The sequence below is a fragment of the Chiloscyllium plagiosum genome, chromosome 31 (genome assembly GCF_004010195.1).
Source record: "Chiloscyllium plagiosum isolate BGI_BamShark_2017 chromosome 31, ASM401019v2, whole genome shotgun sequence".
Taxonomy (NCBI): Eukaryota; Metazoa; Chordata; class Chondrichthyes; order Orectolobiformes; family Hemiscylliidae; genus Chiloscyllium; species Chiloscyllium plagiosum.
The window spans coordinates 18822841-18839749 of NC_057740.1; the positions used below are offsets into that span (position 1 = coordinate 18822841).

Sequence of the window (16909 nt, forward strand, 5' to 3'; positions counted from 1 at the left end):
TGGTAAGCTGGCAAATTGAAATAGAGATTAAGTTAATGGACTCACTTCATTTTTCATCTTAAAAGCAATATAAACAATGAATCTTAAATCTAATCCCAGCCTCATTTCCTTCAGTCAAATGGTGCACCTTCCACATTTAATGACTTTCTGAATTAATTTATACAGCCCTGTGGTTATTGTTGTTATAAATCAAAAATTAAAATACCTTTAGTGTTAATAACATCGATAGGAATTTGCGTTTGTCTCCTATCAGCATGACATTACTGATGATTGGTAAATGTTCCTTTACAGCATCTTCAATGGGAACTGGTGGTACATTTTCCCCTCCAGCAGTGATAATCAACTCTGGATGATAGAAAAAACAGAAAATTACCAACAATGAATTCCACAATGACAATGAAGCACCTGTATTTATGGCAACTTGCAGAACCTCCAGAATTGGCAAAGCACTTTGCAGGCAATTAAATATATTTTTGGAGGTGCAGTTGTTGCTATAATGCTGTAATACTAAGCCTAGTTAAGAATCCTGGGTCAATTACCTGGGAATTCATGAGCCAAAATTTAAACAGTCTCTTCCAATGTACACTGCACTGACCAAGGACAGTACACATTTGTCAGAAATGGAAAAGGTCAAGGTACACTTCTGTAAACAAATGATCTTGTTTCCCTTTTACACAAATTAACTGCAGCTGGATTCTGTGGTTGTAGATGCAGGAAAATCTTGCCAAGTACTACTCATCATTGGTAGTTAGAAGTTTGATAATGTACAGGGTGAACTGAAGAATCAGACAGAAAATACCTTACTGTTCAAGTCAGGATCTGCACAATTACTCCTGTTCATTTTCATCAATAATCTTCTGACCACCACAGACAATTACAGGAAGGAATGGAAGAGCGTGAGAAAACTCTACAAGTAAACAACAATCCAGGTGACTAACTAGGCACCGTTTTTTTAATCACAAAAGTATAATCTGTGGCATATCCAATGACATTCTGGTCTGTCAGTCTCTTGGGTTTATTGGCTGAGATGATATGCAACCTTGGGACCACTGAACCTTGGTATTCCGAAATTGACGTATTCCTGAATGCCTGTCTTTTTAGGAGATATCTGGAAAGTTGTTCAAGCTGTACCTGTCCCCACTGCTTGTACTTTGTCTGATTTCTAAAAATCTCGCTCAAGTCAGATCTCAAACAATCCAACCCAATAACCCCCTGAATTCTGGGGACGCATTCCTGAAATGAAAGAAAATGCTCAGTAATAATCTTAAAATCATTAACAATTGTAGTGATGCCTCACAAAATTTCTACATGTAACTATCTTGGGACCCAGATCACAGGAGAATACTTTGTGTTCCCCATTTCCAATCACTCACACATCAATAGTGAGCCTTCATGTACCGGAGTACCCTGCTTAATCCTCTCCAAGTCATACCTTACAATTCACTTCTTTGATCGAACTATTGGTCAATCATATTTATTAATATCAGGTAATATTAAGGTATGAATAAGATTATATTAAGGCGAGATTTTTCTGCATCTACAACCAGAGAATCCAGCTGCAGTTAATTTGTGTAAAAGGAAATAAGATGACTTGTTTATAGAAGTGTACCTTGACCTGTTCCATGTCTGACACTGTGTACACTCCTTGGTCAGTGCAGGGTACCTTGGAAGAGACGGTTTTAGATCCTGCCTCACGAACTCCTAGGGAATTGACCCAGGTTTCTTAACTAGGCTGCTGTGAAACATCTTGATACACTTATTAAAAGATGGTATATAAATGCCAGTGGTTGTTGGCAGGTCATTTAAGTAAGAGCTAGCCCCAGAATGTGGGGGCAGCTCTCTCTAATCTCTTGGTAAGAACACCATACATCTGCTGGCCAGAAACTGAGCACAGTGACAAAGTGGCTGCTGATATGACTATGGTCATATCATGTTGGTTGAGAACGGAGGCCTTTCATAAACAGCATCTCAGTGGTGATTATTTACAAGTTCTGCCAGTGTCATTAAAAGCATTCCAAAAGATGAACATTTTAAGTTGGGAGATTAAGAAAATTCAATTGCTAAATCCAGTCATGTTCTTGCAAAATATGTAAAAAAAATTTATTGTTTAATTTTTTATTTTAAACATTGGAATTTTTAGTTACTTGATGGAAACATTTCAAAAAGCATTTTGAGTAATGTGTTGGGAAAACATAATAGAGTCCCACACAGTAGTCAGATTTTGGAACTGCTCAGTAGTAGCCTGCATTATAATTGGGACATAGGAAATTGATAGACAGATGTGACAAAAGTAAACTGGGAAGTTTGATTTCACAGGCCAAAAACATGGACTTTAGTTTCGTAAGCGGTAGATGCAAGTTACCTTTAATTCTTCCCGTGATATATAGAAATCCATTCTCATCATGTTTCCCTAGATCGCCTGAGTGCAACCAACCATCCTCATCAACTGCTTCTTCTGTCTTATCATCCATGTGCAGGTAACCCATGAACACATGCCGTCCCCAGAAACAGATCTCGCCACAGCCATCATCATCAGGATTGAAGATCTTTGTCCTACAGTCTGTCATCACCTTTCCACAGCTAGTAGAAATAAACAGAACAAATGTAAAGTTTAAAAATAAGAACATTTTAAAGGCTTAAATTCCACTGAAGCTGAACTTGAGTGCATTTTATCTGCTGCATGCCATGTAGTAGTGCACAGAGAGCATTGATTTGTTTTTTTCTGTAGTCATTTAAATGCAGTTAGTGCTCAGTGCATAACTGGCATCAAGGTGAAGATACTGGAAACTTCTGTACAAGAATAAGGAGGTCCTTAAAGTAGCAGAAGTTTGAAATTGGGGATTTTGAGCTGAGGAGAGGGAGGAGAATGAACATTTGGGGCTAGGGAGAAAATCCAATGATAATAAGCATTGTAAAAAGATGAGTTTCCAATAATACTATTTGCACCCAACAAAACAATTCAATGGAATAAGGACAATATGACAAAGGGTGAAAGGTCTCAGCAGTACTTTCAGTGCACAAATTTACCTGATTGACTTGTAATTGCTGTACCCCTTATGGGTGTTGTATTATGCTCCAACTCTTAGAGGCACACTCTGCTAATCTTCCATTACAGCAACACATTGGATTTCTTGGGGCTCTAATAATCTACTTCCAACAATTCTTTAATGGGATGATGAGCAACAAATGCCTGATCCTCTCCCAATCCTGGGACTATAATGCAGCCTCACAAGAAAAGACAGGGCTAGCACACTAGAACACAAAGCCAGTGACCCCAAACATGTGCTTCACCTGGACTTGAGCTACTGTTCATCTGTTGACAGCAAGCTGGAGAAGGATTTCATTCCTTTGAGATTACATTTTGCAAATGTGGTGAAGGAAATGTCATCCCCAGTATTTGGAGGTACAATTACATAAAGGATTTGTAATAGTGTGTTTCTACTGGAATTCAGGTGGGTATGAACCAGAATTCTACATCACATACTGCGAGTGCAGATCCAATGTCTTCCATTGGTTACCACTAACTAAAATCTGAGAAAGAAAATGGCTGTTAAATACAGATATTGCTCAATCTGGCCACTCAGAGTACATACTGAAGGGAGTGATCCTACCTTGAAAGTCTAAATGCATCAGGTACGGAAATGGTGTGTGGTCCTGAGCTTTCACTCATTCCATATAACTCGTATACGGGGATGTTGAGACTAAGGAAGAACTCCAGCGTGTCTTTGGTTATTGGAGCTGCTCCTGTGTAACATTTTGTGCAACGAGTCAATCCCAAAGCATTCCGAACCTTTTTAAACACCAACTCATTGGCCACCCGGAAGTTAAATGAAACAGCATTATTTCTGAAAAACAGAACACAAGTATTTATTTTGAGTCTTCTTAAAAATGTAATGAAATTTGTTATTGTAAACACATTGTATTGTTAATTATTTGAGAGGCAGGCCATACCATTAATGCACTAAAATACTATGTGTCTAATGCACAAGTGAATGTGGTGTTGGGGTACTGTCACTGGACCGTTAGCCTGGACACATTGTCTAGTACTTTGGGGTTAAGGGTTCCATGGCAGAATTTAAATTTAATTTAAAATTCTGGCATTGAAAATATGAAGTCTCAGTTTCATGGTCATCAATTGTTGTAAAAGCTAATCTGATTACTTAATGTCCTTTTAGAAAGGAACTCTGATTTCCTTACATGGTCTGGCCTGTATGTATTTTCAGATAAATAGCGGTGTGGCTGACTCTTCTCACTGCCCTCTGGAATGGCCGAGTAATCCAATTAGTTCAAAGGCAATTCGGAATGAGCAACAAATGTTAGTCTTGCCAGTGATGCCCCATCCCATGAAAAAAATTAAAACAAATAGTCCAGGAAGTTTTCAATAATGTATAACAGAGTTTAGAAGTAACATGCATCCAGATGTAAATAGACATCTTTCCGCTTTGCTCCCTGATAGTGAAAAATTAATGCATCGGGTACTTTAATATTGCAATGAAATGTAACAAATGAAAAGGAGCCAGTGTGCCCACAATGTGGTTAGTCTCCTGACTGTTTGCAGCAGTTATGGTGGAGGTTCCTTTTTGTGAATTCTCTGAAGAAAATCCATTGTTTCACCAACAGCTTTTGTGTGAACTTTCAGTTTGTATGGTACACCTGCTCCTGGTGTAGTCAGCAACCCTTGTCTGCGACTGTTAATTCAACTGACTGGGGAAACCTGTTTGGGTGAGAGCTGAGCACCATTTTTGGAGATTTGGCAGGGGATTAGTAACAGCATTATGTTGTACCCAATGTGCAATATATATTTCACTGACATGACTGTTAATGCCCAAAAAATAGAAAGTGATCCTGTTCACTGACTGTGTTAGAGCCACTCGGTGATTAACTCTTGCATGTGTTCACCATAACATGGCTGGCGACAATTCACAAGCCTCGTTTTTGGCCTTTGTTTCAGAAGTAAAACTGCTTTTGAAGGAAGGTATGATCAAATTAAACAAATGATTGAATCCAAACTGGATGAGAGAGAAAGCTGGCAAGTGATTAAATTATTTACCTACCCACGCATGCGATTTAGATTGGTTTTTAAACCAACATCTTTCGCCCAGGAGGCAACTTTCCTCCTAACAGTCGAGGATTTTGCTCCTATAGTTTTCATTTTCTCCTGCATCTTCTCCCAGACACGCGGCACACCCATAAATGCTGTGGGACGGACCTCCCTCATTGTGGTCACCAAAGAACCCTGAAGTAAATCGTAATTAGAACATACAAGTAAATTTACTTGCACTGTGGGCAATTTTTTCTATAATTTTCACTGCAAAATATTCATCAAGAATCATGCAATCAAGAAAAGATCAGGGTCACATGCCCTGTGCTTTAAAAGGGAGCTAGTTTTTTTTTAGAAATTCATGTATTATATACAATTACATTACACAGGTTGATACAAAACAAGGTGAAAGTGAGGACTGCAGAGGCTGGATATTAAAGTCAAGAGTCTGGTGCTAGAAAAGCACAGCAGGTCAGGCAGCATCAGAGGAGCAGGAGAATCGATAATTCAGGCAAAACCCATCCTGATGAAGGGCTTACGCCAGAAATGTCAATTCTCCTGCTCCTCACATGCTGCCTGACTTGCTGTGCTTTTCCAGCACCACATTCTCGACTTGATACAAAACAAGCTGATCCCCAATCTCCTTGTTATTTTGTATTCAAAATTCAATTTGTAAAATAGCAAGATCTGTACAGACAATCCCTTCTCGGGAACATTAATCTTCCCAAATTCCTGGTTTTAGTCTTCTTTACCCATTTCTATCAAATCTAGTAACAGGGAAGCACCAAATCCCAAGTGTAATCGTTTGTGCCAATTGCCAGTCAGCGGTTTCTTTTAAAGCAATCTCTTCTATTCAAGCCAGAACATAACAGGTTTTTAAACAGTTTCAGTCCATAGGTCGAGTGCAGAGTGTAAACCAGCTACTACATTTGAAATAATTTGAATTTTAACTGTGAACCTTCACAGCTGCAGGAAACGTTTTGAACTTCAAAGAAACGTAAAGAAAATTAGAGTAAAAGATCATCTGGGCGAACCAGTGTTAGTTTGCAGTCCATATGAAGTGTAGTGTTAATATAATTTGCCTCATTCCTGATGAAGGGCTTGTGCCCAAAACACCGATTCTCTTGTCAGGCAGCATCCATGGAACATGCTGTGTTTTTCCAGCACTACATTTACTCAATGGACCCCATGGCCTCAGGACTCCACAGTCTGGTCCATGACTAAATGCCCAACCATTAATTTCCAAAATCCAGTGCTGAAGTTGGCCTAGCCCCAGGCCTGGTTTGACAGGTCATCCCTGACTGAACACATCCCAGTCACTGGCCTAACGTGACAGGGCAGCCCTGACTGAACACACCCCAGTTCCGGGCCTGGCTGGACAGGGCAGCCTTATTGAGCACGACCCAGCCCATGGCCCAAACCCCAGGCCAACCTAACTGGGGCAGTCTTGCCTGAGCACTGACCAGTCTCCAAGACACATGGCTTTGCAGCAGCCCCCTCAACTGACAACAATCCCCAGAAAATTCCTCCACTGTTTCTGTGCAATCAAGAATTCAGGTTTGCACCTTTAACCACATGCTGCCTTACCGACCAAGAACTCTGCTCTCTAATGGCTGTAGCCTCTTACATTCCCACTTGCCACCACTTCCTTGGTCCACTACTGGTGGCTTTCTGTTATATAGACCCGAACCTCTGGAATTCCCTACCAAAATCTCTGCCTTCATTCACATACTTAACACTGTTGTTAAAATCTAACCATTGTACCAAGCCTTTAGTCATCTCTCTTCTTCAGCTCAAAATGCAGGGGAGGTGTGGCCAAGTGGCAATAGGAAATATGCTGCCCCAGGGAGCAAACACACAGTGCACAAGCAATGTCCCTATCAAGATGCCATGGCAACCTTAAAGGACAGCACCTAGAGCAAGCCGAAACAGGAGAAAACACTGCTTGTGATATTTCCTTCTTTAGTTTGGTGTTAATTCTGGACTCATTCTGCTCCTGTGAAGCATCTCAGGATGTTGTCTTGGTTAAGATGTGCATGTCATTTTTAACATATTGTTCAAATTACATGAGTTTGCAGCTGAGGTCCTGGAGATCTACAGGAAATCCTGTGCTGCGAAAAGAAACCGTATGCATTCTTCTGCCTGCAAGAAAACACAACTGGATAGTTTCCAACCATGGTGAAGTTAACCAATGTATAGCAGCCCCTCTTGTTAAATAAATACTACTTTGCTGCAAATTAACTATTAAAATTTCACATTGCATTATATTTTACCTTCAGTGCATCAGGTTGTGCAAAATAAGTGGTGCCTCCAAACATTATGGACAGCCAGATATCGATCATTTGTGCAGCAATATGACTTAGTGGCAAATAGCTAACAATAGCTTCTTGGCTTTCAGTAGCTGGTCGCAGTTGCACCATATTTCCTGCTGCATAAGCTGTCCATGTTAGCTGTAGTTATAAAAGTAGTATTATAATGGTTTCATATCCAGAAACATGACCGACTTAAACATGATATACAGTTTTCACTATTGCCCACCTCTCTCACCATGAGGTGAGCATGATCCTGAGGTGACCATCATATTAAATGGCTGTGGTTTTTAGGACTATGGTATTCCCTTGTAGGAATGCAGTACACATTCACCACTTCATCTGAGATCTCTGTCCTGTTTCCCTTAGTATTTGAAGTTTCAAACTGACAGGATTTGCTGAACATTTTCCCTGGTAACTGCTTTCTCTCGAGCCTGGAGATGTGGGTACTTGAGGAACGCTGTGTACATGTGTGGCATGTTACTACACATATATTTGTAAATACAATAGAAAATCTTTATCTAGCTCTCTTTCCAAGACTGTTGTATCAATTATAACGCTTGAAGTTTTTTAAAAAAAACCTTTCATATGTAGCCAGAAAACCGAATGCTCCAATTCCTCCCATTTAAATACAATTCTTCAGACAGAATACAACAATTAACTCGAGGCTATTGTGGTTCAGTGGTAGTTTTCCTTCCTCTGGCTCAGGAAGACAGGATTTATTATCTTTAATAAAAGATAAATGTAAAGTCACTATAGTTCTAATGGGCCATAGGGGGCTGCTCTCTCATTAGAGAGATAACTGAAGGCCACCATATCTCATGCAAATGGAAAGGTTCAGAAGGAGAGTCTTCCCGCAACCTCAGCTGGTGCAGGAACTGAACCCACGTATTACTTTTCATCACTAAGTAACCATTCAGTTAACTGGGTGACACAGTGGCTCAGTGGTTAGTATTGCTACCTCTCAGCACCAAGGACCCAGGTTTGATTCCAGCCTTGGGCAACTGTCTGTGTGGAGTTTGCACATTCTCCCAGTGTCTGCCTTGGTTTCCTCCAGGTGCTCTGGTTTCTTCCCACAGTCCAAAGATGTGAAGGTTAGGTGAATCGGCCATACTAATTTGCCCATAGTGTTGCCTGGGTTTGGTGCATTAGGGGAATGTAAACTAATCGCGTAGGGGAATGGATCTGCGTAAAATACTCTTCAAAGGATCAGTGTGGACTTGTTGGGATAAATATCCTGTTTGGGTTGTAGGAGTTCTATAACTGAACTAACCAACCCCCACCCCGCCCCCCTCCCAACTGCCTATAATAGGATCAGTGTGGACTTGTTGGGATAAATATCCTTGTTTGGGTTGTAGGAGTTCTATAACTGAACTAACCAACCCCCACCCCGCCCCCCCTCCCAACTGCCTATAATGTCAAAACGAGAATGAGTATTTAGCTTGAATGGAAAGAGCACCAATAAAGAATTTTGGGTCTCTAGCTTAGAGGATGTGAAAGTATTCAAAGTCAGTAAAAGCGTCAGGATAGCTTTTCCCTTCTAAACAAGTAGCAGTATTAAAAACATGAATGGACGAGTTTTTCAACTGCTGGCCATACATTTTACGCTTTCCTGGTGATTGAAATCTGAACGGATTTTGGAATGCGTTTGGTGCCCAAATCCCACTCATTGAAGTTTTTAGGCAAGTCTGTAAAAGGGCAAGCAAATTTTTTGCCCACCAGAGGAAACAGGCTGGTTAAAATGCATATCATGCTTCTGGACTAGTTGTAGGGTCATGTTTGCAGGTACAAATGGATGGAATGTGCATCCCATGGAAGGGGCATAATCTGTAGTCATTGAAAGGACCTGCAATGTGGCTTGAGGAGTTAAAAAAGCATCACTGTAGGCTGTTCAAAATAGGCAAGTTAAACATTTAGAATTTTTGTTGTGGAGTCAGGATTATGAAGAATTTTGACCCAAAAACTTTGAAGAAACAGTGAAGATCTTTCCATGTTAGAAATGGTGTGTTACGTGGAGGTGAAGGGAGTTCCCATACTTGTACTGTGTTTCTATATAAATGCAGTACGTGCACAACAACATCCAGTTAGGTGCCCTGTGAATGATACTGCATTTAAAAAAATCCAATATCACAGCAAAGCTTATAATGGATCAGTTCAGAGAATGGTGAACACAAAATATATAAGATAGCTATAAATACAGCAGATAATATTACTTGAATTTTGTAATTATGTATTTGACTACAATTCAAGTTAAGCAGTTTTGAATAGTAAAGCTTTTCTTTTCTCACTCAGATAGCTCAGTCAGGTTGAAGAGAGGTTTGAATGACAGCAGTCCTGGATTCAGCTTGATGTGGTTTTCAATCCCCAGCTAGTAAGCATCCTCCCTCTACACTTCAGTGTGACAAGCTACGATCTCCCTCTGAAGTCCAACCTCATTTTCAATGCTGAGGTTTTGGGCCAGTGACTACTTCCCACCCAAAAGCAGTGGGGCCACCACAATGACAGCCTGGAGGCCAGTTTATGAAACACAAAAATCTTAAAAATATATCAGAAGTGCACCACCAAGAAGTGTCCTCCCACTCTCTCGCTTTGCAAGCTGCATCAGCAGCTCCAACCTCTCATTGCTGAGGTAGGAGAGCATTTATTGAATGGAGCTTCTAAAGGCAGCCACTTAACCAGGCACTTGCTCAAAAAAAATAAAGTTCCTCTGGGTAGATTCCTGACTGTCATGTCCTCACAACTGTGGATTGGGACCCACTAACGAATCTTCAGCCCCTAATCGATTTCAGGCTGAAGAACTGAAATGATTTTACTTTAAAGTGGTAAAGGACTTTCCTTAAAAAGCCTTAAAAGGCCATGACATTAAACGTGACCGAGCTGCAACGTATTAACAGGACAACACTTACATTATCGTGGCTCAGCATGACTCCCTTTGGCGTTCCAGTGGTCCCCGAAGTATAAATGAGTGTGCAACACTGATTCGGTTTCTGGGAAGCGATAATCTCATCGAGTTGTGAATCTGGCACATCCTTCCCAAGCTGCATGAACTCCGCCCACTATTTGAGATACAAGAAAGTACATTATCAGAGAAATCATCCAAAGTTAAATACAATTCCACTTCTTGAGAATACTCTACACTGGGGGAAGAAAAGGGGCGGCTCAGTGGTTAGCACTGCTGCTAGGGACCTGGGGGTTCAATTCCTACCTCGGGCCACTGTGTGTGGAGTTTGCACATTTCTTTCCCCCTCCCCCCGTGTCTGCATGGGTTTACTCCGGGTGCTCCGGTTTCCTTCCACAGTCCAAAGATATGCAGATCAGATGAATTGGCCAAGCTAAATTGCCCATAATGTTATATCCATTAGTCAGGGGTAATTGTAAGGGAATGGGTCTGGGTGGGTTTTATCTTCAGAGGGTCTGTGTGGACTGATTTGGCCAAATGGCCTGTTTCCACACTGTAGGGAATCTCATCTAAAAACACTCCAGTAAAATTGGTCAGACACATTAAGCCCAAGTTGGCTTCCTGTGACTGTGCCAAATCTGTATAGGTATTTCACTTTCCTTTTCAGAATGTCCTGTAATACTTTATCCAGAGCAGGTCTAGGGTGCAGTGTTATGTTCGTTTGTAAAAACTGGGGTTCCAGCTACTGTCCAAATCTTAGGCACCAGTGCTGTCCAATTTCCAAAGATTCCTTAAATATAGTTGTTCATAGACCAGAATATTGTAGAATCCCCAGCATGTAGAAACAGGCCATTTGCCCCAGCAAGTCCATATCGTCTCTCTGAAGAGCACTACACCCAAACTCACCCCTCTACCCTTATCCCTGTAACCCTGCATTGTCCACAGCTAATTCACTTAACTAACCAACACATGTCTGGACGCAACAGGCAATTTAACAGCCAATCCATCTAACCTGCACATCTTTGGACTGTGGGAGGAAACCAGAGCATCCAGAGGAAACCCATGCAGACATTGAGAGAACAATCAAACTCCGCATGGACATTCACCGAGGGCTGGAATTGAACCTGGATCTCTAGTGCTGCAAGGCAGCAATGTTAACCACTGAGCCATCATGCCATTTGTTTTTTTTTTAAAAAAACATTCCTGTATTGAATTTACTTGCACCTTGTGGTCTATCAGTCTCCTTAGACCATCAGTTACTAACCTTTTCTGAAATTTCCAATTCCATTCTCATTTCCTTCATTGCCCCACCCAGCACCCTAACTTCCTGCAAAGAAATTCAATTTCCACACAGCCTGTAATCTCCTCAATAAACACTGAAAATAAAGTCAGGTATCAATGCTTTATGCTTGTTATCGTGTTACCTTTGGAAAGTTCCAACAGCTTTTCTACATATATTCACAACAGGTAGATTTAGGAATTCTTTATATTTTTCAAAAAACAAACAGGCTTTCCGAACGTCATTTTCTATTTAGTTTTCCCAAACAGTTTCTTTTCTGATACATTCATTACTTTGATTTTCCATTTGACTTGGTTGGCAATGTTAATCAATAATTTAGAAGCTATAAATAAATGCTGTTTTTAATCCTTTCCCTCTGGCTTACTTCCATTGCTGTCCTTTTCCCCCCATTACCCTTCATAGAATCCACTTATTCTGCACTTTGTTAACAGATATCTTAAACTTGATCTACATGCTGTCTTTCAAGGCCCACTGCTCTGAGTCCTAATCCTTCAAACTCTACTGTTCCAAGGTTAAATACTTGTATTATAAATGGTTATTTGGTAGTATAATCCTGAGTACTGCTGAACAAGAGGCACGCTTTGTTGACTGTCTTTGTCTTGCACTCACAAGGTAAATTTGTGAGTGTGTGTGAAGAATTACACTGACAAACAATTGAGAATTGTCAGTCAGGCTCATTGTATAGTGCACTTCTATGTACTGGAAGCTACATATATTAAGACATGGAGCCTGCACTTTGCAGACAGAAAGATATTTGCATGCACTGCACCTATTTGAACTCAACAAAGTAGGTGACAGCCATTTACTGTTTAACTCCTTAAGCTATATTAGCCAGACCAGAGTCAACTTGCCTGGTTTAAAGATTAAACAAAGCCAGCAGTTAACTATCAATCATTACTGAGACATATTTTCCAAGCCAACAACTTTAACCGCGTCCACTTGCTTACCAATCAGCACTTTATACTTCATACAGTATAAAGTTTTCCCTTTCACTTAGTATTCATCTGAATTATCCTGATAAGCACTTTGACAAAGTGTTTTTTTTTAAATCCCCTGCAATACTGAGCTTATTGCTCTCTTCATAATCATAGACACAACCTTAAATTGTCACTGTAATGTAGTCCCTAATGCCAATCTGACACTCCCTCATTTATAACAGGCAACAATTCAGTAGTGCCCACAATCACATTTCAACGATATTGGCTCCCTTGTCGTTTAGCTACACCAGTAACATGATGCAAATGTAGTATACAACTCCCAACAGTAAAAACTTTGCATGTTTTATAATTTTATTGTTCAACAATTCATACACAATAGAAATGCTGGATGACAACACAAATAAAAATGATCAAGGTACGCAATGTAGCACACAAATCAGCAATCATAGTGCTCTGTTCAGCCATAAACTGAAAAAGCTGTCCCACGCACGTCACATGAGCTCCCAAATAGGAGATTTGATTTCATGTAAAGTCGGAGCAACATTATTCAGAATTGGACAGTAACACCAGACCAGGACAGGAGAACATTTCCGTGGAGCAACCTGAAGTGCTCGCCGTAACCATCAAAATGACAGCACAGGAGGTGCCTTTAAATATGACCAGGCAGTTATCAATTCCAACTTTTCAACTTGTTTCCTTCTAAATTCTCCATTTATAAATACCCAATCAATTCTGTTTAATGTAATGTTGCTGACTTTATCTCAGTATGGGTCACATTGCTTCAAACCTTTCTTTGTTCACTGACTATCCTCTGTCTGGTAGGTGAAATATGCAGAGAATGCAAAGTATGATTGTCAGTTACTTGTAGGGGAGTGTTATGCTGTCAAGCAGCTAGTTATAAATGCCAGAGATTTTGAGGCCAACATTGTTTAAAACATTTTTGCTGCGTTACATAATAAGAATAAACTGCTTCAATTATTTGAATTCTATACTGGATTGGAATAAATAAGTAGCAAAGTTTCTTTGTCTCAATCTTGGATATACTTACAGTGTAAAGATTTGGTCTCTTCTCCTTCAGTTCGTCCTTGTACTGTACAATTGCTTTTAAGTGTGGAAGCTGATCCTGAATCTGAAAATAAAGAGTTACGTATTACTTGATTCTTTGATTTTGTGTAAGACCCAAAGAGTACAAACATATACACAAAATATGTATGCGATCATATCCATCGAGGGGCAAAAGGTCTCTGACCAGCTAGGTTTGATATTAGAATGCAAAATCTCAATTCTTTCATGGACATACATAAGTTTCTTAATAAATGATCAATAATACCAGAAGATTTCAACTTGAGAGACCACAATCTCAACAGTTAGCTAAATTGTAAGAAAAAATGTTTGAGATAATTATGGAAAGAATCAAGGAAGATTAGAAATAAAATTCTACACACAGCAGGTACTTTGGAATATTTGGTCACAAATCACTGTGAAAATAATATATCACTTTCAAAGGAAAAGTTCGATTATTGAAAAGATCGAAAAGGGTTTGATGTTTGTCCAGAAGAGGAGAGTTGGATGAGTGGGGAAAACTACTGGCTTGGAACAGACAGGCCAAATGCCTACTAGTGTGTTACATCTCTCCATAGCTGGGAGGCACGGTGGCACAGCAGTTAGCACTGCTGCCTCACAGTGCCAGAGACCCGGGTTCAATTCCCACCTCAGGTGACTGACTGTGTGGAGTTTGCACATTCTCCCCGTGTCTGCATGGGTTTCCTCCCACAGTCCAAAAATGTGCAGGTTAGGTGAATTGGCCATGCTAAATTGCCCCTAGTGTTAGGTGAAGGGGTAAACGTAGGGGAGTGGGTCTGGGTGGGTTGCGCTTCGGTGGGTCAGTGTGGACTTGTTGGGCCGAAGGGCCTGTTTCCATGCTGTAAGTAATCTTATCTAAAGGAGTGTAAAGTAGTAAGAATAGAAAATAAAGGCATCGGGTAACTACAACAAAGATAAACATGAGGAGAGAGAGCATGAGCACAAATAGAGAGGTTGATACAAAATGGTAGAGTGTAAAATTTACATGGCATTCTCAAGTAATACAGTGCACTGATCAGAATAGGTGTATGCATGATATCGCTAGCATTGATTAATCTTTTAAACATATTTGGTTTAAAAAAACACAAGCATAAATGTTACACATACAGGAAATAATTACTAATTCATGTAAGAATATGTTTTTTCCTTTTACAACAAAACTTCATTCACTGAACAATTTAATGAATAGCCCACAAACCTGCAAGATCTTCTGTAGTTGCTTGTTGTTCTCCACGACCAAGACATTAGCTTCACTATCACTTGCTACGTGTTGACAGGCTTCAGGAGAATTTGTGGTGTAGATTCCAACGGCCAATCCACTGTATGAAAAAAAAGAGAAAAGAAAATCTTTAGAATTGCAAGGCTCAGAAAATCAGCAACTGTTTCAGTGGCCACTCCCCCACCTCACCTCAAAAGATCAGATAAGTTCATCAGAATGACTGCAATCACTTGTACTGAATAATTGAGAGAGAAATGGGGATCTGCAACTCTGAGACCATTTAAATAAATGAAGGGCACAAGAGAGAGAATCAGCAGCAGGGCTAAGGATCAACTGGTTCATATTCTCAGTTATATGCTCATTTTATGCTAACTCTGCACTAGGAAGGATTTTTTCAAAGCTATGAAGGTCAGCTTATATACCTTGAATTACATTCAAATGCATTTGCTAAGAACTGCCTAGTCAGCAGTTTTCTAATTACTTCTTGTGTTTGTTCTTCAAAGTTAACTGGATTCCCAATTTATCATCATATGCAAATTTTGAGAGTTATTTATTTCCACTTGAGGTCATTAATATAAATGAATAATTACAATGATTCCTGTACTGACTTTTTGGAACACCATCGCCTACTTTCCTCCACATTATCTTTTACTTTTACACTGCATTCCAGTTCTTAGTCAATTTACTCGCTTTTCAAATATTTGTTCAATGACAGCAAATGCCCTTACTTTTGTTTTGAGCCGACCATGAGATACAAGATAGCCTTTGTGAAAATACCATTCTTTTGAAAATTTAGCTATAAGATTATCACACAACAACAGGTTATAGTCCAACAGGTTTAATTGGAAGCACTAGCTTTCGGAGTGATGCTCCTTCATCAGGTCGTTGTGGAGTATACAATTGTTGTCCACAACCACCTGATGAAGGAGCGGCGCTCCGAAAGCTAATGCTTCCAAACAAACCTATTGGACTATAACCTGGTATTGTGTGATTTTTAACTTTGTACACCCTAGTCCAACACCGGCATCTCCAAATTATGAGATTATCAGCACTGTCTTGTTTTATTTTTTGTCCATGCTAATTTTAAAAAAAATCTTCTCTAGAAAGAATCACTTCTTTCCATATACACTACAGTATCTTTCTTACCACTGTTAAGGTGACTAATCTTTAGTCCCCATCTTTATATTGAGTTGTTCGCCAGTCCTCTGGCATTCTCTGGACTTCTCGACAAATACCTTTGTTCTCCCCTTCCTAATTTCTTCAAACATACATTAATCTGCACACTATTTGGATCTGGGATTGTGCCTTCTTTCAGTTTTGATAAAAATCAATTTACAAACTTTGTCACTACTCCACTGATATTCCTTTTAAACTCCTCCTTTGATGAAATGCCTATTCCTTTATTAGTAACAACAAAGACATGATGGTTCTTTGGTACTGCTTTCATTTCTTTATAGTAAACTGTGCATTTACATTGCTCAGTCCTTATTTGTGGCCCTATCCTTAACATCTTTCTCTTTGTAAAACTTGTGTCCAGAGGATCCTTTGTTATTTGTTTTCCTACTTGTTCATGGTTTGGTTTTGTAATTTATTTGCAGTCCTTTTATTTTCAAACTTTGCCCGTGAACACACTCACGAACACACACACCTCTTTTACAACTTCTTATTATTGTCCCAAGTTACTTTCAAAGTTAATCCCAAACATTATCAAGATCAGAACCGTAATGGACTGTTAGTTGCTGAATGAATATATTGTTTATGGTGAACGGTAATAGTGTGGGGTTATTAGGCATTTTCTTTTACGTGTTCACCATGACATTTAACCTGCAGTTCCTGTGGAGTCTTGGGAGAATCTGTAAACAGGACATGCCGGGAAGTACAAGTTCTGAAACTGTTGCTATTTATACATCAATTGTCATAGTCATCAGTGGAATCGCACATCTCTAGGTATATTACAAATAGAGAATGAATGAGAATGAAGAAAAGAAAATTAAAGAACAAACAGAAGGGAGAGAGATGCATAGTCACACAGATAGTGGGGATATAGGGACAGAGAGTATGAGAGAGGAAGAAAGGGTGAAGAGGTGGGGTGAAAAGACAGAAAGAGGAGAGGGGTTGGG

The 16909-nt window shown here is 39.8% G+C and overlaps 1 protein-coding gene across 3 annotated transcripts in view; it reads right to left on the minus strand.

Annotated features, from left to right (window-relative positions):
• acsbg2 (acyl-CoA synthetase bubblegum family member 2) overlaps positions 1 to 16909 on the minus strand; it is a 61473-nt gene that overhangs the window by 9581 nt on the left and 34983 nt on the right. For all 3 annotated transcript variants that reach the window (XM_043721099.1, XM_043721097.1, XM_043721096.1), the window contains 8 exons: positions 14769 to 14889; positions 13536 to 13616; positions 10257 to 10406; positions 7315 to 7491; positions 5055 to 5236; positions 3612 to 3845; positions 2363 to 2580; positions 206 to 345 (listed from right to left, as the gene is read on the minus strand). In XM_043721099.1, coding sequence (XP_043577034.1) covers positions 206 to 345; positions 2363 to 2580; positions 3612 to 3845; positions 5055 to 5236; positions 7315 to 7491; positions 10257 to 10406; positions 13536 to 13616; positions 14769 to 14889 — 1303 coding nt within the window. The remainder of the gene's footprint in view (positions 1 to 205; positions 346 to 2362; positions 2581 to 3611; positions 3846 to 5054; positions 5237 to 7314; positions 7492 to 10256; positions 10407 to 13535; positions 13617 to 14768; positions 14890 to 16909) is intronic.